This window comes from Engystomops pustulosus, chromosome 5 (genome assembly GCF_040894005.1).
Source record: "Engystomops pustulosus chromosome 5, aEngPut4.maternal, whole genome shotgun sequence".
NCBI classification, from domain to species: Eukaryota; Metazoa; Chordata; class Amphibia; order Anura; family Leptodactylidae; genus Engystomops; species Engystomops pustulosus.
This window is the reverse complement of record NC_092415.1, coordinates 142,349,117-142,374,362: the sequence shown is the minus strand read 5'-3', so window position 1 is coordinate 142,374,362 and position 25,246 is coordinate 142,349,117. Positions and strand designations below refer to the sequence as shown.

The window sequence follows — 25,246 nt, the reverse complement described above, 5'->3', positions numbered from 1 at the left end:
AGAGAGACGTGAGATGTGCTAATTATCCCTATGATATGATTTAATTTTGCGTGTTATTTAGACTTAAATGTACAGTAACTATAAAGCCAATAATTAGATACAAAGTTACTAGAATCGTTCACTTCTGATCAATGCAGCTAAGTAGGTCCATATAAGAGCCTTAAATAATACTCCCCTTAAGCCACAATATTGTCTGATTAGAATAAATATATTATTAATATTATTTAGAGAGAAGATTATGAAGGTTTGGCATGTGGGAAACTGTCTGAACTGTTTTGGAAGCATTTGGTAGAGGTTTTAGGTGCATCTAGCTACATCAAAAAAGAAATACAAATTGTACATAAAGTTAAGGGAAAACATCCATTTAGTTTAAAAATAAACAAGCTAAAAATACCCATGCTCCTCTTCATTCCGTTCCTGGTGGTCTTCTTTAGTCTTGACTGCTGGGATCACCTAGAAAAGAGACTGATAATTAGCAGCACGGAGCGCGGGGACAAGATGTCTGGCACTCCGGGCTGCTAATTATGTACTCCTCTTGCACCCCTCTCCCAGGGGTGATGTCACCTCCCTTTCTCATGTTCCTAGCATGGGAGAGGGAGGTACAGGTGCATGCTGAGTTAGCAGCCCAGAGTTCCAGACATCTTGTCCTCTCGCTCGTGGTTGCTATTTATATCTCTCTTTTCAAGGTGATCCCAGCATGTCAAGATTGAAGAACACCGCCAGGATCAAAATGAAGAGGAGCGCAGGTGAGTACTTTAGTTTTTTTTTGTTAAACAAAGATTTTTTTTTTCCTTTAAGGGCCCTATTACAGGCAGTAGGGTCTAGAAACAACTTTAAAGGACATCCACCAGTTTACTGATGGTAGATGTGTCCTATTAAGAAGTTCCTTGGACCAGGTGGGATAATTGTACGGGGGAGTGAATAAATTATAACCCAAGGTGCTCTGCATAATTTTTATACCTCTACATTGCTGCAATCGCAGCGTATAGAGTTATACTAAAAGAAGTCCTGAGAAACATAGTTCCTCAGGAACTTTTTAGAAATAATTTAAAACTGATGTTTCTCCAGGCAATACAGTTCATTAGATATCTGATTGTGAGTGTAAATGTGAATAGACATGATGGCCCACATTTATGAAAAATAGTGCAAGCTGCTCTATGTGCAGTTTGCCTGTAGAGGGTGCAGTGTGTGACAGATTAATGACATGTGTCGCACAGTCTGCACTGCTCCAGCAAAATGCACCAACTCTTTTTGGTGATCCTTTAACATAGAGCGTGCAACACAATTCTGTTGGACACTACATGATAAATGTGTTGCAAACTCCGACTGTGAACCGAAGCGCCCCTTTATGTGCTGAATTTTGTGTTATGCCAGGTATAGTGCAGGACACTTTATAATTTCATGTGATAACAATTTGCACTGAAAAGAAGATGCAAAGACAGACAAAAAACTGATGCAGGGGCTTTAATAAATGTGGACAAATGTCCACAACGTGCACATGACAGTATAACAGTTTGGTTTCCAGTGTTGTCCTAAAACATACTTTCCATTTGAAGACATCAGATGCAACAACCGCAATGCTAGGATTGTCAGACAAGTAATAAGTAATATGTCAGCAGAATCAGTAGAAAGAAGAATTCAATAGTCAGCACTGCTCACGCTGCAGCACGAGTTCCCACTCAACAAGCACACGAGAGGAGACAGGCGTCCGGAAGCAAGAAAAGTCCATAGTCAATAGTATGCAAGGTAGAGGAAATAAAGAATTGCACTCACTTAAACAATAAGCATCAGGACAGAGTGAGGCGCTGCCTCGCCAAGGCGGGGGAGGTTTTGCTCGTGAGAGCGTGATTTCTCAAGCCTTCTCAAGCCCTACTATGTCAACAGCATGTTTGGTACTGAAGAGAGTTAATCATGGTGATCACAGGCTGATAACAAACTCTTAACAGTTGATCATTAGGGAGTGTGACCTTGACCGGGCCCTAAGGAGCAGGGGCCCGCACGGCTCACTGTCGTGCAGACACCAGGCACAGCAATAAGGAATTTAGGCCCGATCTCTGGCCCCCTCTCCTTAGCACTGCAACCTGTCACTGGTAAACGATTGTGTACCGGTGCTTGTACAGGCAGTCCCAGGGTTACATACATTCTGTAGGTTTGTTCTTAAGTTGAATTTGTATGTAAGTCAAAACTGTATATGTTATAATTGTAACCCTAAACAAAATTTCTTTGGTGTTTGTGACAAATGGATTTTAAAAATGTCGGCTTGTCATAAGAACCAGGATTAACAATAAAGCTTAACTGCAGACACCTTTGACAACTGTTATAGCTGTTTATTGTAGCCTAAGGCTAAAGTACAGTAAATTACCAACATCCAGAGGTCCAATTGTAACTAGGGGTTGTCTGTAAGTCGGGTGTTCTTAAGTAGGGGACTGCCTGCAATATGAATGGGGGGCAGCACATGTATATATATATATATATATATATATATATATATATATATATATATATATATATATATATAATAAATAACCCCTTCACCACCATCATAAACAAAATTATATACACATATACATATACTGACACTAATAACTTTTTCATACTTTGGTGTATGCAGCTGTGTAGGTGTATTTGTGGGGAGCACAGTGTGGTCAGTTGTGGTGTGAGGGGGAAGCATTATTTAGGGGCACAGTGTGGTTAGTTGTGGTGTGAGGGTGAAGCATTATTTAGGAGCACATTGTGGTCAGATATGTTGTAAGGGGGAAGCATTATTTAGGAGCACAGTGTGGTCAGTTGTGGTGTGAGGGGGAAGCATTATTTAGGAGCACAGTATAATTATACAGGTGACACTATCCTGTAAGGGACTGTGATGTTTATAGCTGTACAGTGTGAAGGATGTGCTGCGCGGAGCTGAAGACGCAGAGGTTGTGGGTGAATACATCAGCTATAACTTACAATCAAGAAGAGCCACTATGTTTTGCATGCAGAGGAGCAGATTATCACCTGTAAGTTACTAGATGCCACTTGTGTGATGCTACTTGTGTCTGATTTGTGCTGTCACTGACGAACCTCCTAATGTGCGGAGCATTGATATGTCATATGCTGAATCAACTCTTTTGGTTTTGGTTATTCTTTTCGACAATGGAGAAGAATAACGGAAATCAAATACTTCTCCATCATTTACAATAGATGTGCATGCATTGAAGGTTCCTTTTTGTCATTCTTTTATTATTATAATGTAAAGAAATAACAGACTGCGGCGTTATGCTTGTACTATGGCCGAAACATGACCAAAGGTAACTTTTCATGCTTTCAAGTGTATTGTAAATAGGAGGGGGGAGGGGCTGTCATAAATATTGCCCCAGGTCCCCCAGGACTCTAGTTACGCCACTGTTGGTCATCATCAGGCAAAGATGATACATTGGACAGGAGGTGGGTGTGAAAACCCTGTAAGAAAAAGATCAGGAAGGCAAGGCAAGCCTGTCAAGACAGGAGGGGAAAGGGATAGTGAGCCCTAACGCTAATCCCCTAAACTGACCTTACACTGAGAAATGGGAAGATGAAGGGGGAAGAACAAGTGTCTACAAGCCAATTTGGTACCAGAAGTTCAGACAAAATCACAAACCAAAGAATACTCAAGTACAAATAGTCACAACTTGAGTATATATATATATGCCACAATCAGAAATACCAATACTAGTAAAGAAACAAACCTAGAGAACAGTAGTCAGGTCATTTAATATTCTCACAACTCAAATCACAACCAAATTAAGGGCTGCTTCACATAGTCCGTATCAACCTGTGATCATGCAGAGTCATGTGTCATGGGCTGACCGCAATACCGAGATTCCTTGCATGATATCGATACATGATGCAAGGATTTCACCTTCTCCACTAAATAGCAGCCCTGACATTACAGTACTGTCAATGCTGTTTAAAAGGGAAGCAGGGACTCCTCAAGTGTGGTCAGCCTCCGACAGAGGACTCTGCATGGGGAGTGATCTCAGATTGTGAAACTCTGTGGGAAGTATACAAAAGCTTTACTGAGAGGTAGGTGTGCATCAGCACACAGAATCTAAACCCTTACCAGCCCTCGTCCCAGCACTGCTAGCAAGAGACATAAGAAAGTCTTTATGGAAAGTGAAACAGTAACTTGTGATTGAAACCGGGAAAATACTATTTTCCTTGTTTTAGAAATAATTTATGCAGATTCCAGAGGAGGAGCCAGATATTGCTATCTTGTCTTAGAATGATAATAGAATAGAGAACAGAAACCTAAATGGTCTTTACAAGTTTGCTGGTAATGGTTTCTGAAATTATTGGCATTCGCTGCTTAAATAATTGTGAAAAATGTTTTACAAGCTGTCATTATTGAGTCTTCACATTTCAACAGTAAAAAATACACAAATAATACATCATTTTCCAAGTTAATATTTGACAATAACACCCTAAATGTTTAATATGTCACATTGCCTTTGAAGATTAGATTTGTATAGCAATAAACGCAGTAATTGCTGACAGCACCCATGCCTTGAGAACAAATGAGGATGGAATCTATGACCAACACCGCCGGTTCATTGAACACTGTGTACATTGGCAAGGACTCTAGTGTTTATATCAAGAATAAGGTAGCTTATTATATTTTACATGTGTTACGAATAGTCACTCGCAGGAATCCCCTAGGAACATGATAAGTGACATAATCCAATTTTTTCCTTAAGTCTCTTTCTAATCAGACCGTATTTTATTCTTCTAGGTTTTATGACCCTTTTGGTTTTATGTCTGAAATTATTTCAGGCAACACTAATTAGGCTTTTGTTTGGTTGTGCAACAGAAACAGCTGTTGTTTTTTTTGTGCCTCATTTGGCACCAATGTTAAGAAGGCAACTTTTGAATTGTAATAAAGTACAGATGTGTACGGAAAAGCTTTGTACACCACACATTCAACCAACCTTGGCTATAGTTATACACAACCTGAGGTTTTTTCCTTTCCAAATCTCTAGGATGAAATCTGCCAGTCACTCATAAATGACTATAGAAGAGCCCCCACCCACATTTTTCTCAAAAGTTTATTAAATGACTAATAAGTGATTTCCATCTTTTATGTGAATGTTTCCAATCAGCCTGGGTTTTTTTACGAGGTTTCCAGTGTAAGTCTGAAGAGGTTGCGAGCAATAGAAAGAATGGAAATCTGCTATTAATGGATCTCAAAAAATTCCTTGCATGACTCTGTTGAGTTCAATGGAATCTAATTAAATGGGTTACCTTCTCCTTCTATTATATTTAATTGTGCGGACCTGCATATGGAACCTTTAAAAAACACAAAATTATTCACTTAATACTTGAACTATGTAACAAAATATCTGCTGATTCCTTCCCATGGATATCACACTAAAATCTAGCATCAGACAATTCCAAAACACAAACAGGCAGTTTAGTCCAATGTTCCAGAATTATGGCCTTAACAATTTACAAAAAGGCTTCAGCATCATAAAGGCTTATTTCCCAAAATATGACATTTTTCATTTTTAGATCGCTGACTTCACTACTGGAAGACTGTCGAGAAAGTAGGCATAACAGTCAAGATTTATCATGGCCAGCTCTTTTAAAAGTCACAAAAATGAATACAATCTTTCTACATTAGGTGAGTGGTGATGTAAGTGGAGTAAAAAGCTTAGGATACAAAAGTTAGAAAATTGGGTTTTCTTTTGCTAAACTTGTGGATCTTATTACATTGTCAGAACCTGAGCTCAGTGGAGGAACTACTGGTACTCTGTCCAGCCAGGCCAACAAGTCATAATAGACCTTCAAGGGCCAAAAAAAACATTACCTTATAGAATCAAAAGTACTGAACCAAATGAAAGATTTAACAGCATGTTCTAATAAAATTACACTTACTTGAGGGCAGCTGTTGACTGGAATGCATTGCTTCTTGCGACACTCTGTCTTGCCTTTCACACAAGAACAGATGGTGCAGTTGACAGAGGACCACATCTCTCCATCCTGCATAAAAAGCCAAAAAGTGTAGCCATCAGCTGGGGCTTTCAACAGTATATGATCCCAGTCATGTATCAAACTACAGGCAAAAAAATCTTTTTATCCCCGAAGGGCTTATATTATTGTATAAGCCGAATTATGACTTATGAATAAGGCTGTTTTGCAGGTTTCCTTAAAGCAGAAGAAACAGATTATTCTATTAGAGTATGTGGTGTATTCTCATTGCCAATTATCTAGTGTAATTTACACAGGATATGAGTAGGTTTTCTCTCCCCCCTTTGTATATTATAGAAAGCATGGCCTTTGGTCATGAAAGAACAATTACATTCTACTTATTGTCTGACATGCCCAGGGATATTCATTTTTTCAGATTTATACTGTTTTTCTTATGTACTATGAGTTTTCATTCATAATTATATTAACTCCTATATATTACAAATTTAAAGACATCTTTCACAAATGGGTGAATGCGCAGTCAATCCATTTCTATTGAATTCTCTTTTCAATAATTGAAGATTTTCAATCCCTGTTCTGCGTAGTTGAGTCTTTTGGGGCTTATTTGCAAGGATTTTTTAATTTTCACTAATCTCTATAGTGGTTAGACATGTAAGTATGGTGTTATTGTAATATTTGTAATGTTTATAAACCTTGTACAATATGAAACCTTTACCCTGAATATCTTGTTTCCAGACTTGCAGACTTTGATTTCTTCAGCTGGCACGTAGGAGACACACTCTTCACAGCAATTTTCCTGTCCATTGGTACATGTTCCTGCAGGAGAACACTTCTTTTTACAGACTACAGTGGAATCCTAAACAGAGAAAAAAAGAAATGAGCAAAGAGAATAAAGCATAAAGTAAACACCTTTACAGATATTCTATTGCGTGCCTGAACCAAAGAAAACTCTTTACAATCCACTCTGCCATTCATTTATGAAGAATTGTGGGAGGGATATCAGGTGCAAGCAGGGAATTCCCTAATGTTACACCCTTGAGAAACAATGTAGAAAATGGCAATATATGCTGCATTGGTCTTGGGAGACCTGCCGTTTCACAGTCGTATCAAATTATATTTGCTCATAGAAGTCTATGGAGAGGAAAAGGGGGAGGAATGAGAAGGACCCATCTGAGAAAAATAGTGCAGGTAATTGTCATTTGTTCTCTATTATGTTCCATATCAGGCTGCTGCTTCTAAGTGAGAGTAACAGAGTAATAGAAGCTAGTCTGCAGTAATAGAAGCTAGTCTGCTAGTAGATAATTAGAGATATAATCTTCTTAGGAAAAATTACTAATATAAAATATACATCACATGCTGGCCAGACAAGAGTGGAATTTATTAAGAATGGTGTATTGAGTGCCAGTCATAGGCTGCATGCACACAAACGTATGCCGCAAGGCCGTAGCTGGGTGGGCATATGTGCTGTGCCATGGAGAGGAGGAGGGGGTCACCCCTCCCCTCTCCATAGAAATTCACAGTTTACGGGACATGTCCTATCTTTTTCCTGTGTATGGAGTGGTAAGGTGCCACACATTTGCACGTATCGCTCCGTGCAACCATTGCCATCTACGGGGGACATATGTCCCACATATGTCCATATGCATGGAGCCTTACTTTTTTTCCCACCAGCTCAGTTCACTAGGTGCAGTCAGCTACTGGAAACACTCTCCGCCAGGTTAGACCTAGTATAGATTTCAGCTGGTTGTCTGGTGGAGACTATAGCAAATACTGCAAGACTGGGCATTCAAACCAATAAATAGTCATCAATTACAAGTTTATCAAGGCATAAAATGTCTGTCATAATGTTGCTCCATGTTTTCACACCTGGCTTTACCATGAAAAGTCATCCAAATAGGATAGATATGTTATAAACAAATTTGTGATTTACTTTATGAGTATGTGAAACGGGACCAGGTTTTTCTCCTCAGGACCTTCAGCACCTGTTGTTTATGGGCTGCGGTGAATGTAATGTCGGGTTGACTATGTCAGGTGTTGTCAAATAAATGAGAATGGGATACTATACAAAGCACTGGCCATACACAGCATTCCTTTTCATTGTCTTCTTTTCATACTGTCCCTGACTCACTTTGTCAATAAAATCCAATTTCTCAATGATTTTTTAATGAAAGCTGTAATGTAATTGGTTGGTGTATGCAACAGATACAGTTTTATTTTAAAAAAGTTTTATACATTTTCCCTTCTTCAGTGGTATTTTAGCCTTGATTTTACCAGCCAAAATGTGACACTGTCTTTGTCAAAGGCAGCCCAGTTCTTTTCTTCACAAGAGTAACTTCTCTTACTCATATCCTGTATAAATTATGGCAGCTAATTAGCAATGAGCAACCACATACTTTAATAGGATAATCTGTTACTTCTGCGTTAGTAAGGAAAAAGGCCCTTATTCATAAATTATAATTTTGGTTAAACAATGACAAAAGCCCGACGGGGATGGAATTATTTTATTCCTGTAGTTTGATGCTTGACTGGGAGCTCATGCTGTTGAAATTCCCATCTGAATACTCTTTCAACCCAAGATATTTCCCTGTACTCTTCAGTAATATCCCTTGATGAGGAGGATATTGGGAGAGACTAGCATATTAACTTCAGTCTATCTTTAGTCACACCATCAAAAATGCAGAAAATGATTATCCAGGCTCAGCACGGTGGTGAGGTTATCTGCCAATTTTTACAGCTCCATGCACCTTAAAGAGTAACCGTCAATTCAAAAAACATTTGATATGTTGTAGGGCAGGAAATATTAAGCCCTTTTGCAATTGGATTAGTTACCCGAATCCTGCTCCTTTCTCTTGTATTCTGCGGACTTCCCCCTGTTGTCAGTGACTCCTCAGATAGCTGTTGCTGGGCACATTATTTACTGAGCTGCTGACTATGGAGGGAGAATGAGACACACCCCCTCTCTCCCTGCTCTCAGCTGTTTACCTCATAGCTCAGTGCTCCAGCACTCAGGCATGTGCTGCTGGGAGCCCTAACTAATGTAGTAACCAAACAACTACACTTATCTCTCCCTCAACTTTCCCTACACTTGTATATAAACAAATAATCCACACAGACACAAGCTGCAGATCGATCGCATTCCCCCTTTCCCTTCACCTCACACTCCACAGCAGGAAATGGCAGGAGAGACTTTCCAAGTCTTCAAGCTGTCCCATCATGTCCTGTGCTGAAAGGATAGATAGATGGGCCAAAAAGGTGCTAAACGATGACTGAGAGGCAAAATACTATTAGGAATGATTCCCAGAGACTCTTTGATCAGAATTATGTTTGTTAGTTTTTTTTGGCTCAGAATGACAATTACACTTTAAAGAGAATGTTTAAAGAAGAACACTCCCATACAACTGTATCTTCCCTTGCAGCAACAGATATTTGTGTTATGATGGTTAAAGATAACATTTTTTTATTTCAGAAATTATTAGTACAGGGGATGATAGTAAACCTTGTAATAGGCTTCACTAAGTAAAACCGCTTCTCTATGCCTTTTTCTGCTCTTTCTTCTGCAGTGAAAAGTGTTTTTGTAAGCCTTCTGAGCTCTATCCACTTCAGACAAAAAACAGAGGCTAACGATTAACCCTTTACACACCTACCTCATATTTTACTTGATGATTTAGCTTATTAAGAATAATAGATTATCCAGGGACTGTCTGTAAATATCATTAGGCAATGGATAGGCTATTATACTTCTGGATCAGTATCATACACCTGGAAAACCTCTTTATGGGTGGCAACGGCAACGAGGCATAGTAGTGCACCAAAGACTTCTATGGATGTTTTATTACTTCTATATACACCTGAATGCTAATAAAATAATATGTCCATATGTATAAATTATGGCTTTTAAGTTGATTTCAAGATATAATTGTATGTTTCAGATGTTGTTTCACATATGAAAGATATCTGCCGGATACCAGGTTAGGTTCCAGATACTGAATAGAAGAAATTTAACTATAAAGAGTAATTATATGAATTATATGTTATGTTGAAAAAGACTTTGTTTCTTTGTATTGATGATAAAACAATATGTCACCAGATCCTTTAGTTCCACTTAGTTTAGTCCTTTTGGCATTAGCTGTATTGGACAAGTGACACATCCAAAGAGAAAGCTCATTTTTGGCCGCAGGTGCGCTACTTACCCTGCAGGTGCATGTTGTGCAGCTGTCATACATAAAGCTGGAATGATTGTCGTAGACATCACTTCGAAAAAGGCAACTGCCAGAAGGCAGGTCAAACACTTTTCTCTGGCCTAAAATAAGGCAATAAAATATACAAATTACAACATAAGTAAGTAAACGTTACCATATCAAAAAGCTATTCTAAAAACATAAAATCATGTCCCATGTGAAACTTTAAAGGAAAAAACAACAAGGGGCTGTCCAGGACTTAATAGTTAAGGAAAAAAAGAAAACCTGATGCTCTCTTTCAGAAAGAGCCTCATATGCGTCTACGGGTTATATCTGGCATTTTAGTTTGGTTTCGTTGACATTCCTTTTAGCAACACTTAGAGGAGCTGTGGTGGCACCAAAAACAGGGACAGCAGGAACCTGATATAGTTTCCATTTTCTGCAAAAACCTTTTTCTCATCCATTACATCCATTACAATTTGCCATGTGGTTTGTGGATAGAATGCTTGTTTTTCCGAAAAAATCATGTACTCACTTTAAATTGTGGCTACGTCAGTGCCACCATGTGTGGTCCTCCAGGTAAAATTTATTTCAGTGTCTGTACTGGCTATGCCTTATTTAAAGGATAGTATGACGGAAATAGCATTGCATGGCATAATCATGTGAACAGAGGTGTTTCCAGAGATCGATACAGGGAAGTATTTTGGAACCACTATAAATTAAAGCATACTGTGCTTCAATATGGCCCTATGATACACAAAACCTCTTCATTACATCGAAGGCATCCTGAAATATGGAGGGGCCAGTATAAACTTTTAGATGTGCCATGATATGTACAATATGTATATGCACAATTCCTAGCTGGCATAGCTGGATGAGAATGGCTAGTACATGAGCCTTCATGTAGTGGCCAAATGTTCCATGTGTGTGAATGGTAATTCATAAACCAAGTATTCACAGCCAAGTGCAACTTTCATTTTAAGGGTTTGCTGAAGTAAAATTGCAGACCACACATGTACCATAGTAACAACTGTAACTGCTTATTACGGTCTTGCAAGTGAACACAGTTAGGGAAGACTCTTGGTGAGAAACCTACTGTTGAAGTCTGCTGAGGCATCATGGGTCATTAACTTTTTATTTCCACACATTAGAGCTGTCATTTATAACATACTGATGGTTTAAAAGGAAGAACAGAGGAAGAGGTTGTTTTTCAATGAAGCAAACATTACAGAAAAAGATGTGCTAAAAAATGAAGCACCTGGTAAGTTTGGTATTTTCTTGTCCAGATGTACATTTTTTTTGTGTTCTACGATGACCAGCATTTGTCAAGCCGCATACAGAAAGTCCCAATACTTCGGAATAAGAGCACTGTAAATGCCCCTATAAAGTCTGCACATTATAGGGGGATTTTTGGGAAATTATAGTGCAACACGCCTGCCAATGCATGGGCAAGGTGGTAGTTGTAAATAGCGCTCTCTCTATTTCATGAGCTGTAAGGGTCACTGGTCATCTCTCTAGGAGGTCTCTAGGTACAGGAGAACTTAGTTATTGCAGCTGTAGCCACTGCCTGGTAAGGCAACAGTTAACACTGTTATATGTGACTGTCCAATTATGTTTCTGTAATATGGCTGGAAGCTGATTGGAGAGGTGCTACCACCTGACCAGGGAGTATATAAACCCCTGCTGGATGGAAGCACATGGTCTTTGGGTCAGAGCATAGAGTCTGCAGACAGAACCAGACCTCATGGTCTGTCTTCCACAGCCACTGTCCTAACTCCAGGTACTTCAAGTGTATCAGGCCTCCTGCCTAGCACCCAGGGCAAGTCTGAAGACTTAAGCCCAGAACTGAGATCCACCACCCGCACTCAGTTCCATCTGCACCAACCCAGCCTGAACCTACTACCAGGCTGCATGTAACCTTCCTATGGACCAACTCTCCATGACTCTTCCAGCATGAGAATCTGCTGTTAATCGTTTGGCTATTGCCTGCTGTTCAATAAAGAACTGTAAGTTGATTTGCCAGTACAGGCTTCCATAACCATCACCCAGGGATTCATCCTATAGACACCTTAGGGGTTGCCCCAGGGAGAAACTATTGTATCAGCCTCTCCCTCCTTATTTTTTTGCACACACCACCCGCTGGATACCGGCCTGGCTGTAGGTCAGCCCTCCAGTCCCACAGTGTGCCCAAGGCTGCACTAGCCAGCCACTCCAGTATTCTGGGCCCTGGCTGCCTCCAGGACACCAAGAAAAGGCTACGCCCCGGTGGCAGATGTTGCAAAAGTCTAAAAGTAAATAAGTGTCATTTTAAAAAAAAAAATCTAAACTATGAAAAGCAAAAAAGGGTCTATGTTTTTCTGCCTATAAACAGTTTCTGCATAAGCTGCATATAAGATCCCAATAAATGGACTGCTTATCCCGTGTTTCATTCAGGCAAGGATACCTCAGCATCTACATTTAAAATGAATACGGATGTTGGATATCCTGTACGGATGTTTCTGAATGGATGTATCTGCATAGGTTTCAGTACTGTATGCTCAGTTCAAGGGATACCAGGGGAATTGGCAGAGACGTCACTGGCTCTCTGCAAATATCGTGCATGCGTGTTTCTACAGCCGGCTCGGTCACCTGAATAGCAGTAAGAGCAATATGTACAGAGAGCCGGTGACAGCACCAGCTGTCTGCAAATGCTGTAGACTAATTGGAATACCAAATAAAAGTGCTGTTCTGAAAAATGCCCCCTTCCAGTGAATACTAAAAGTATATACAAGCACAACAGGGTGGGGAGGTGAGTACTATCATCTACCATCAGTGATTCTGATTGTAGATGTCCTCACTGCTAAAAATACTTTGAAGTTGCTCCATAAAACCATCCCAGGGGAAAAATAGTATCCATAATATAATTTTCTTATAAAACATCCCCTCCGTCATCTATAAAATAATGAGATACAAGGGAGGATGGCGAGGCAGACCAGAAGAGAGAGAACACAAGTGGGAAGTTGTCCTTTAAAGGACATCTACCATCAGGTTTACTGATGGTAGACTTGTCCTATTTACAAGCTTGTGCCGAAGCTTTTCTTAAAACTTCTTTTTTATAACCTTTTATGATGTGATTTCAGCTGCAATACAGTAGAATTCAAGTCTGTGAAATTTAGATAAAGTCATCAAAACACTGCAGATCTTTTCCTAGAAGAAATAGGTACTCAGGGTAATTGTGAAGATCCCCCCCCCCACCTCTTCCAAAAAATATTACTAACTGCAATTATTTTTAGTTATGTCTAGTGCAAATAGCATAAAGAAAGAAGGGAAAACTTGAAAAATGATGTACAATTTTATTATTGTTTGTGTGAATATCACATAATATACCTGGAGTGTTGTATCAGAAGTGGCTCGGAGAAAATCAACCAACACCTTTTTTTAAAAGCAGCTGGAGCTTGTGGGACTCAGGCGCCAGCCATAGACTCTCTTACAACAGAGAGGCTACAATATACATCTTTGTTTGGATTCTTGCACCCACGTTTAAAACAATCCATATGAAAATCAAGTCATAATCATAAATCACATGAATTATTATTATACATGTGCATGAGAGAGGGCTATTATTCAGTGCCATTCAAAGTGAGCTACAGAGAGACCTGTGTTACCAGAGACAAATCCATCAAACAAAATGTGTAATGGATCCCTGTTGTTTACCTCAGCAGCAAACACAATTCAGGCTATTTGGAATGTGTTGCAAAATGAAAGTGGTTATTTTAACTGCCTAGCTTCATTTATCATGATAGTCAACTTTTCCAGACCAAAAGGGTAATACTTCACACAAGGACACAGCACAACCATGCTAGTCGTGTTTAATATTTTCCTTTCTTAGAGTTTGGCGACCTGTCCCCTCATTAAAGTGTATGTTGGGATCATAGCATTGTCCTCAAGCTAACAACCACCATGCTTCATAATAAGTTATTGCCATTATAAACAACTATGAACAAACTTTATAATTTTACACTCAGGAAATCCATTTCAGCTATTTTCAGTTCATGATTGAGAAGGATGGTGTTTTCTAAAGTGGTATTGGGGGAAATGTATTAAAGCTGGCTACTAAAGGAATGATCTAGAACCCTTCTCCATCTTTTGGACCTGTTTAGACCAGGTCTGACTTGACACAAATGGTATCTGTAGTCTCTGAAAACATCAGAGCAAACAATGATTAAGAACTGAATGGGGCACATTTACTTAGAAAGTCATAAACTTCACTAAAAGTGCTCTTACCGTGTATAATGCTGGGTGAGACACATTCATAAAGAACGTGCTCCAGAATTCATAAATCTGTTGCTTCCCCACACTGGCCCGTCAGAGTTCACCAACTTTTTTGTGGTGCAACTTTAACATAGGGAGGGGATTTACTAATTCAGGCGCAAGCACAACTGTTGGCATCGGAGATCGGTCTCCAGAAAACACAGCCTGATGTTTTAAAGTGGCGCACGACTGTAAGTAAATAATGGGTAGACGTTAATAATCAGTGGTGCGCTATAAAAATGCCGACATCAATGAGATGTGTGCCAAAATCTTACATGGGCTGCGCCTTAATTTTGCTCTCTGACCATTTTTTTCCTGGTCTATCGTGCGCCAAAAATTGTACCTTAAAATGCCGACAAAATACACATAAATGTAACTGATAATGTGGAAAAGGCAGGCCACGCCCACTTTCTGAAATGCCTTGGACCACATTTATCAAGGATTTTTCTTGACAGTACTTTTTTTTTCTTGACAGATTTTTCTTTAGTACAACTAAAAGTATGTGGCCTCTCAAAAGGGAGGAGTGGTCTCACAGTAAAAAGACATATTGATGTATGTGGCACATGTTAATGTCTGGAAGAGTTCTTAATTTTACTGCGTCACACGGGATTTGTACCTAAATTTACAAATTTTTGGAAAGTTGCACATTATAAATCTCTCTATCACATCTGGATTGACATAATAAATCTAGAATAAGTTGACTGGAGTGAAAAAGTGAAGTGGGCGGCAAAAATTTGCTTATTCGCTGCAAAGTTGAAGTGGCAACTATAAGGACATATTTTGTAGAAAGAAAATTGACAAAACTTGCTGTGCTTGAAGGGCTAAGTGTGGTTGTTAACACCATGTGAATATGCAAATAAATTAAAATGTGTTCACTCACCTATACATTTTGGGCAACACTGTCCAGTAGGAATGTGACTGAGATGCTGGGGGCATGATAGAATTGGGCAGACTTCTTTAATACACTGTGTCCTGCCTCCCTGAAGGAAAATAGTTCAGATTAGAAAAAAGACTGTAAGTGTGTTCTACGAACAAAAGCACTGTGTAAAAATTCAAACATGGTTTCTATATTAAAAACATACATAAAAAACAGCATTTCTTCAATTTCAAGTTATATAAAGCTTATAAGATTGACATAGAACGCAACCTGCAGTTTAATTAATGTTATCATTAATATTACTGAGGAATTTCCATGGGTTTTCCATTAAGGGGGATTACAGTCTAGCGACTCAGTCACATAAAAATTAAATAGAAAAATACAATAAAAGGTCCAATATTTTTCAGGATTATTCTTAGGGTTTGGGTTAAAAAACGTTAACAAATCAGCATAGCTAAGTCAGTAAAGAATTATTACTACCTGCTTTTATTGATTTAGGTATATGTATACTTGGTACATACATGTACTTCAATGACAAAAATAAAAAGTTAAAATGTTACATGTTGCACTAAAATGTATAAGTTTTGATTTGCTAGGGTTTGTAATTAAATTACAACTTAAAGTGGTTTTCCAGAATTTTACTTTGCTTTACTTAAGCAGGAGGAATACATGTAATTAAATGTTTGATAATGACACCCCACCCTGTTCACTCACAAATAAGAATCAATGTAAAATTTCTAAAAATCCTTTCATATTGTAAGGACCACCTATCTTCAAACATAGTTTTACATTCTATATATTAAAGAAAATCTACCATCAAAATTAAGCATGATAAACCAGGGACACCCACTCACATATCAATGTACTGTGAGTGTTGTAATCTTCTTATATTTGTTATACATGGCCTCCATCCTTCCTTCTATCAATCAATGTTTCCAATTATGCTAATGAGCCAGAAGTGCTGAATGGGGGGCGTTAATACAGATATTTCCTCCCTCCCATTATGTAAGAAAAAAAGCAGGCAGAGGGAGGGGGGAACTTCTTCCCCCTGTACAATGTAACAGCTTTTGAAGCTGAAGCTCTGTTTTGTCCAACCCCAAAAAAATCCCTTCTGGCTAATAAGCATCATATTTAAAGTTAATTTCAGAAGGAAGGAGGCCATGTATAACAAATGTAAGAAGATTGCCACAGTCACAGCTCCTGGATCTTTGTATACGTGTCTGTTATATGTTATCATGATGGATTTTTGAATTTCTTTACACATAACTAAATAAAAAAAACTGTTTACCTGTAAGTACTATAAATAAATACATTTTTACAGTCAATGCAAAACTACTATCTGTTTGTTGCTTTGCTGGTCATCGAACGTGTCACCATTAATAGCTTGAGCAAACTATATTGTATAACTGTATTGTATACCTTAAAATATATTCTTAAATGTAATTGATCATACAAAGAATGACAAATCAAGAATTGACTTACAGAAGTGCACAGAACATAACAATGGATACCACCACAAAGACACCACAATCTAATAACACACTGCATGAAATCACAACTTTCCCCAACATTTTTATGTAAATGATTTGTTTTTCAAGTATGTCAATATGAACTTTAAGAAGGACTCTGTTCCCTACTTTTCTTCTATTTAGCTTTTTGGTAATGAAGTTGATAAATGTGAGCCCCAGATTGACAACCTATTAATATTATGTAGCCCTCTCAGTAGAGACATTACTTGAAGCTACTGAGCAAAATCTTACCTTTGCCTATAAATGAATTATTTATAGCTCTAGTCTTTTCATAATTGTTAGGCTACATTCACAAGAGTGTATGAAAACGGCCGTATATACGTTTATTTTAACGGGCAATACGACCATCCATTTGATTGGCTGTATGGCCCACCATTCTGTACCGTAATCGAGATAAATAAAAACATAGAGCATGTCCTATTATCCACCGTATTTCCGTTCCATACAAGAAGTCAATAGGAAGTTATAAAATACGGGCTAAATATGAGCTGCATACAATTGTGCACTGTATGCTGCCATATATGTGCAGTTTCCAGAACCAGTGGGAGGTGCATTCTGTCAGCCAGCCAATAGTCAGCCATCCATCATTTACCAGCCCACCATATTTTATACCAATACGGTGACATATGTGCATTTACGGATGAAAATCGTCACTTATATACGGATTGATACAGAACAGAAATACAGGACTGGAGAAATCACATGTTCATGTGAATGCAGCCTTAGAGACACCTCATGGTTTTAACACACCACTGGGCCGGAGTTCTTATGCATACTCTCCGCACTTCTCAAGTCAATTCTAGTTACTGAGCAGAACTCAGCACATTAGTATTCACTACACGATGGAAAAGCTTTAGTAGGGTACTGTTGAAAAAATATAGGTTTCTACATTTCTAGTATAGTAACTAACTGTAAATGTTTTGGAATAAAAAAAGTACCAAAAACAATGATAAAGGACAAAAAGAATATGGAACATTTAGCTCACTACCTTTAGACCTAGATGGAACTGATAGTTAAGAAGATATACTGTCTTCTGTCCAAAGTTTAATTTTGTTATAATTAACAACCCTAAATTAGCTTGGACAAGTAAATGAACCGAATTTTTCATAAGCTTCGGTCAATGTTTGTAACAACAGATGCCAGATCTTCTAGCTTGAAACTAGCCTCGGCCTTTGTGCATTAAAAGGTAGAGTTGGACTGGAGTTTAATCACATTTTACACTACGGCAGTGTGTGGTATGACATCATAAAGTATTCCATACTGACTTGTATGTTAACAAAAGTCAAGTACCCAGTCTAGAATGGATAATGAGAAACACATGAGAAATTTCTAATGTCACTAATTTAGAAGAGCTTGAACCTCTACCAAAGGTAGCAGTATTTCCACAACTACCTAAATGTAATACACGAAGTCTCGGCAAAAGCCCTCATAAAGCTGTCATGAATCAACATTGAACTTTCATTGAAACGGTGAAAAATGAGGTGCGAAAGTTGAAGGCAAAGTTGAGAAAGACCAGATGTTGATGGAGCTAAGAGTTAATAATCAGAACCCCCAGTCATTAGAAGAGCAGAGAGCGCACTTATCTAAATTAACACACAGTCTGCTCTTTACAATCCAGAAAGCATTTCTTATTTCAGATGCGAGTGCTGGTAATGAGTTATGAAAACTATCTTCTGGAGATAGGTTACATCTGTGAGGGTTGACCATGGCTGACCTGAAACAAATTAAGATGACACCTCCACATTTTATCACAATAAACACTGGCACTATAGGGACAAGCATAGTCTAAATAAGACTCACTCTTGTTTATGACTCTTGGAATGTTATGTTCTCTATAAACACGATGGGTTTAAAGAGATTGAAGGGCCAAGCAGAGTCTCCATTCAGTCTATGAATAAATAAACTAAGATGAGGCCATGAGAAACTACTTTTGTCATGCACGTTTCCATATGGATTATGACTAGCTGCCTTCTATTACCATTATGAGGTAATGGCTTTACATTTGGGTAGATTGTAGTCTTTTGCAATGTTTGTTAGTACAAGATAAGGCTTCTTTCAGACTTTGTAAAACATGAAAAAACTGCGTTGATGTTATCATGTAGAGCTGAAAGATATTTGGAGCTCTTGAGGTCAAGTAGCTCATCTGTGAAGAAATACAACATGGAGTTTACTCACTAGAAGAACATAATGGACACCACATTTAATGTTTTCAGTATCCCCAAATTTTCCCTTATACCCATTATACAGTATTATCTAGATTTCAACATAGTAGAGGTTACATAGGAGGTTGGTTTGTAGAGTTGTAATAATTCCTTCTGATCTGTAAATTAATCATGTACTAATTTAAATAGTTGACAAAATAGACTCAGGGCAACCTCTATAAAAATAATTGCTGGTATTTATCATACTTTAGCGACTGTGCACCAGTGTAGTAAGACCCTCCAGTGCCACCAGATACATCAGAAGGCTCCTGATGTATAAGCCATCCAGGTTACACAGCATACAAATCTATGCCAGGTCCCAACCTGGTGTAGATTTGTGCTTTTGGCGGTTCGCAAGGCACTGCAATTACTCCAGGGTGTATATGTCATACAACTGCCTTTCAATCCCTGATAAATCTACCCGAATATTTCAATACTTTAGCTCCAGTTTGTATGGGTCCTGTAGTGAGGAGATACACCATTCATGGAAATTTACAACCTCAGTGTTCACTTGCACTACTTGTCAGCAGTACCACAGAGGCCAATGACTAACTATCTCATTGCTGTGAACACAGACCAGAAAAACAGTAGCAGGAACCCAAAAAGCAAACCAATATTGGTGGGACAGTTAATGTATTTTATTTTTTCATTCATTTATATGATTTCTAACCTATTCATCCAGTTCCCTCATAGTTGTGAAACTGCCGTGCGATACCTAGCCTTTGATATTACAGGTGCCTTAGAAAATGATGGGATCAATTGACAGTTCCTTAAGCCAGGGACATGTGAATGCACCCTAAGTCAAATTTAAACTGTAAGATGTATGGCATACTCAGAAGGTAGGATAAGAAATAATATTTTATGAGGAAGGCCATCACATTTTTAAAAATAGGACTTCCATGTCTTTTATTTGTAAAAGGTTGACTGCTAGACATCTGCCGAACCTCTATAGATGCTGATACAACCAAGAAAACTCATTCACATGGGACATCTGTCAATATGCCACAAACACCGGTAAAGTGGAGGCCCTTGTATTTAATTAAGCCATTCCATGTTGTTTTATATAACTTGAAATGAAAATATTCAAAACAGGTGAAACATCTCTAAAGGATTTAAGCAATTAATGTCAATTGACAGTTCTGCTTCCTACAATTATCTAGTAAGTGTTCCAAAACCTTACATGCGGGAAACACAACAGCCCACCAGATAAATCCTCTAACATATGAGAACCAATTTGTTTGGCTTGAGTAACACTTGGCAAAGATTTCCTTCCAATCTTTCATGCAAGACTTAAAAAAATCCCAAATAAGCCAATCTGAAATTTTATCCTGACCTCAAATACATCACAAGATACTGACTTTCAGAAGCCAATATTATAATCAGGAAGAATCTTACTTCTCTCCTGAGCTTCACAATCAGTAACAGACAAGTTCTACTGAGTTGCCATTGAGTAGAAGAGCAGGTGGTAACAAACCAATAAATTAGCCAATTCTTGCTGTAAACAGGTTCAGTCCTACGGTGAGAATTCGAATTTCTGCTATTTCAAGAAACGCTATGACAGCTTTATGTATTTTAGAACATAACTGACATAACTTTGGTTTTATGAGAAGTGCTGGATTCTATCCATGTGAAATAGTGGTGTTAATGGACAGGAGCTCTCAGAGTAAGGTTTTCAGTTTTATAGTTAAAATGAATACTCATAACAATTGTGACAGTTATAATATTAATCTATTTTAAGAAATATGTAAATGATTTATATTGCATTTGGATTGTTTTAAAGAATTTTAAGAATTTCATCAATATATACACCATTACAACTTCTATAGGGAATGACATTCAGGTTTTTTAGACTGAAGAACAGTAAATTTGCTAATCAGGTTTGTTGTTAAGTAGTCAATTATAAATTTAGATGCAATGAAAGTTACATTTGAACTAAGAAATATTCTTATCTGGGCATTGACATTTACAAGAATTCACCTGCCATATACATACATTTCATCAATTGAATGTTATTTAAAATGTAACTGTATGGAGTTAATTTCCCATAAATGTAGCCATGTTGTCCTTTAAAAATTAGGTTGTTGTCATTGGATATGGCCACCATTGCTGGAGAGATTGCACAAAGAAACAAATATTTTTGCTTATGAAATGATGAGAACTTACTGCATGTCCCAGAGTGGTAATGGATGCTGAATCCAGGTGGATATAAATAATGCATGTCTGATTTTTGCTGGTCATATCCAAGGGCAACAGTCTGGTTTCTAAAGGACAACATGGCTACATTTATGAGAAAGTATCTTCACACAGGAACATTTTTTATTGAAGAAATGTATATTTGATAGATTAATTAAATTAAGTGTGAATGCACCAGATGGGAACACCCATTTTATCTTAATCTTGGGTGGCGCAACACTGTTGAAGTTGATAACGCATACGCCCTTCCATAAATTTACTCCTGTGATTATATGGGTCAAAATGATTAGTGACTTAAGATATTGCTGTTTTCTAATATTCTATGTGTAGCCATCCAGAGCTGTTTATCTTTGAATACTTAAATTTAGTTTCCAAATATCAATTAAAAATATTTTTTGGTGGTACCCATCAGGACTCTCGTCTATTAGAATGCAAATTGATTACAAAGAGTTCTTGGACAGCAATGAATTTCAATGGAAAAATATAGTGTATGTATTCTTCTGTAATAGAGGTGCTGGGAATTCATTACTTGTTACCATGTTTGCCTTGGAAAATCAATCCACTCACATCACAGTAGGGTCATGGGGTTAGACCAGAAGAAGTATATTCTGTGATCAAGTTATTGTCAGGTGACCCGTCAAACAACAAGGAATTAGCCAAATTGTTGTAATCCTTTAATGAAATGGTTGTATGTACAAAATGTTTCCATATTATTCAAGGATAAAAATTATAAACTAACCAAAACCTCTTTCTTCTTTTCAGATCATATATCTCAGCCTCATCCTCATGCTTCTGAAAAGCTTAACCCTAAATTACACAAAGACTGTTTTAATTTGATCCAATTAGAAGTGACACCCTACAAATACCAATTTTTCACAATGACCTGTGTTATTTTACATAGCAATCTATACTAATCTGTATTTGTTTGGCTTCAGTTAGTAAAATCTCATTGATTTATTTCTTTTTCTTTCATTTTCCACCCTCTTACTCCCAGAAAGATGTTGATTTCGTGGCTCCAGCCAAGTATTCGATTTCTTTCCTTAAATTAGTTATAGTCACACACAGGCACATTTATTTTAGGATCCTGTGCTTTTAGGTGGCTCGGTGTTCTGTTTACACAGCAGTGGCGAGACACACATCCCCATCATCTGGTGAGAATTATAAAGAATTTACAATATGTGTTTCAAATTAACAGAAGAAAGATAAATGTGCTCCTTTTTTATAGCGTTACAGCTGACTAGTATGGAGCAGAGCGAGTTCATTGGACTACTGATGTGTTCCGTAACTATTACAGGAATTCCTGCTTTTGAAACTCATACACACACACCTATCATTGCAAGGGAAAGAAAACTGGAGCTGTGTCATTGAGATCTTTTTCCAAAATGTGCCCTTAATTTCTATGGACGATGGTTTGGAGTGTATGAGGGCTTCCAGATTAATGAGCTCTCATCTGCAACTCAAAGAAGGGAAATGTTTCATTGGAGAATGTGAAGAGATTAAGTGTTCCAGCGGAAGATTTATTTTTCTGTCCTCTGGCTGGATGTAAGCCTGTCTTTGTTTTGACTCTCTATAGGGAAAGACCTGTATAGTCCGGTAGTACGTGTGAGACAGAGGTCAGACATGCTCTTGTACAGGAGACAGCGAGCAGCTGTACATCAGCTTATGTGATTTAGCTTAAAGATGCAGATCTATGTGTGGAATGGTTTTAGCATTTTGATTGGTAGAAGACTAAAATGTCTCTGACCATCTACAATGGTTGTGTTTTTTAAGAAATTTTATTTTCACATCATTATATTACAGGACATTACCACTAGTTTGACGGTAGATGTCCAGCATTACATGTTCCTTTCTTCATGCACTAATTGGAACTGTTTTAGTGCATAAAGAGCCTGAGGCGCTCAGGCTGACATCGCTTGGGCGCCTCTCTGCATCGCTGGGTTTTAATTTATGCACGCCTCCTCGCTGTAATCCTACCTTCTGCCCTTTCTTTATGCACTAAATACATTTCCAATTAGTGCATAAAGAAACTCGGTCTTACAGAGTCTAGTATATACAGTATAGAGACTTAATAGGGGACATTATTATCATTATTTCTGCTAGTCAAATTGTCTCATTTTTGCGAATTTTGTCATTTTTGAGACTTTTTTGTGACTTTCGCTGTCGTTTTTCAAGTACGCCTTGTCTGCACTTTGTGCAGTGTGCCTTAGGTATCTTTGTTTTCCAGATGTTCCATGCGACTTTTCGCTTATGTATCACTTTTTTTGCTTATTTTTGTGACTTTTCAGGCACAAATTTGCACCTGCTCCAGGGCAGGTGCAAAGGAAGGATTCTACTAACCCATACTAACATTTGGTTAACAAATGTATACATTAATGTTATGTTAATGCATGTGATAACCATGTGTTAACGGTTGCTTTTTGTAAACACAAGTGTGGACAGCTTTTTAATTAGGCAAATCTCTCTACAGCTATTGCAATGTGTTTTTAAACGCATCCATTAAACGCGATGTGCGACTGCACCCTCAGGGTGAGGTCACACATAGCGTTTTAATGGTGCTTTAATTGCATTTTGAAACCTATTGCAACAGCTGCTTAATTACATTACTGTTAACATTTGCGTTTACAAAACGCTATATAAACAGGACGTTACTGCATGTGTTCACATCCCGTTTACTGTGCGTTTTGTAAATGCGAATGTTAACAGGAATGTATTTAGGCAAATCACCTCTCCTCAACTTTTGTAATGTGGTTCAAAACGCAATCATAATGCAGCGTGTGACCGCACACTTAACACCATGTGTGACCGCAGCCTCATATGTCTTCATCTCCCTGGGGTGTGACTACAGTGCTTAATAATGCAGGACACAGCCTCAAATCCAAAATTAACAGTAGTGTCCACTCCGGCATATAACCCCTCACATGGCTTGTGTCCACTCTTGCATATAACCCCCTCACCTTGCTTGTGTCCACTCCTGCATATAACCCCCTCACCTTGCTTGTGTCCTCTCCTGCATATAACCCCCTCACCTTGCTTGTGTCCACTCCTGCATATAACCCCCTCACATGGCTTGTGTCCACTCCTGCATATAACCCCCTCACCTTGCTTGTGTCCTCTCCTGCATATAACCCCCTCACATGGCTTGTGTCCATGTGGATTTGGGACATTTGCAACAAAAAGTCTAAAAAAAATAATAATAAAAATTTGCGCCTCCCAGGATAGGAAATGCTGAACATGTATCATAAGTAAAAAGACATGATCATACATAAGGTGCAAAAAACATCTTCCAAATGTCTCAAAAATTCACCACAGAAAGACAAAACTATGATACATGTCCCCCAATGAGTCACCTTCAGACTTTTTTTAGTCCATATGGCTGCTATAAATTGTAACTCTGCATATACAGGCAAGATGAACGGCTTCTATCACCATACATAAAAAAAATCTAAAATAGATCAGGCATCAGATTCTGGTTTTAACTAGTGTACATTGAAAGAACACACATTAAAAACTCAGACTGTTTTCATGCCTGCAGAATTTTGTGCAGATCCACAAATTATATACACACAAAATAGTTTAAAGAACATAAATTGTTATTCATTTTTAAACTAAATGGGATGAATAAACCAAAGTAACTGAAGGGGGCACAAGACTGGTGTTTTTATGGTCTACTATTAAGTTCTCTACAAATTTTATAAAGTTTAGAACTGAATTAGGACTGATCTGGTATCTGATTGTTTTTATACCAGAAGGATATTTTCTGTTAGTTGTTGGAAATAAAGATTGTTCAGAGATAGCAGGATGTGATTAATTAAATTCACTACAAGCAAAATTGTAGTTATTAGAATTAACATATTTTATGTGACTTATTACAGATAATGTTCCCTTTAAGTTTCCATATTAATATTCATTGTCCTCTACATTAATTGCTTACTTACAATAATATTAGTGGTTTCTAACAGCAGACTACGTATTAATTACAGAAAATTACTGTTCCACAAGCAGTCATTTACAAAATTTTCCAGACCATGTTAA

General features: G+C 38.0%; 1 protein-coding gene and 2 long non-coding RNA genes across 3 annotated transcripts in view; 2 read left to right on the top strand and 1 right to left on the bottom strand.

Moving 5' to 3' along the window:
* BMPER (BMP binding endothelial regulator) overlaps window positions 1-25,246 on the bottom strand; it is a 159,355-nt gene that overhangs the window by 51,461 nt on the left and 82,648 nt on the right. Inside the window, exons 7-10 of the mRNA XM_072153266.1 lie at window positions 15,295-15,394; window positions 10,137-10,246; window positions 6,662-6,802; window positions 5,893-5,997 (exon numbers count right to left, since the gene is read on the bottom strand). Coding sequence (XP_072009367.1) covers window positions 5,893-5,997; window positions 6,662-6,802; window positions 10,137-10,246; window positions 15,295-15,394 — 456 coding nt within the window. The remainder of the gene's footprint in view (window positions 1-5,892; window positions 5,998-6,661; window positions 6,803-10,136; window positions 10,247-15,294; window positions 15,395-25,246) is intronic.
* LOC140133276 (uncharacterized) lies at window positions 683-7,164 on the top strand. The gene is made up of 3 exons (XR_011855860.1): window positions 683-746; window positions 5,527-5,638; window positions 6,682-7,164. It is a non-coding gene; the product is annotated as an uncharacterized lncRNA (long non-coding RNA).
* Window positions 18,106-22,362, top strand: LOC140133275 (uncharacterized). Its single transcript, XR_011855859.1, has 3 exons — window positions 18,106-18,807; window positions 19,941-20,035; window positions 21,977-22,362. It is a non-coding gene; the product is annotated as an uncharacterized lncRNA (long non-coding RNA).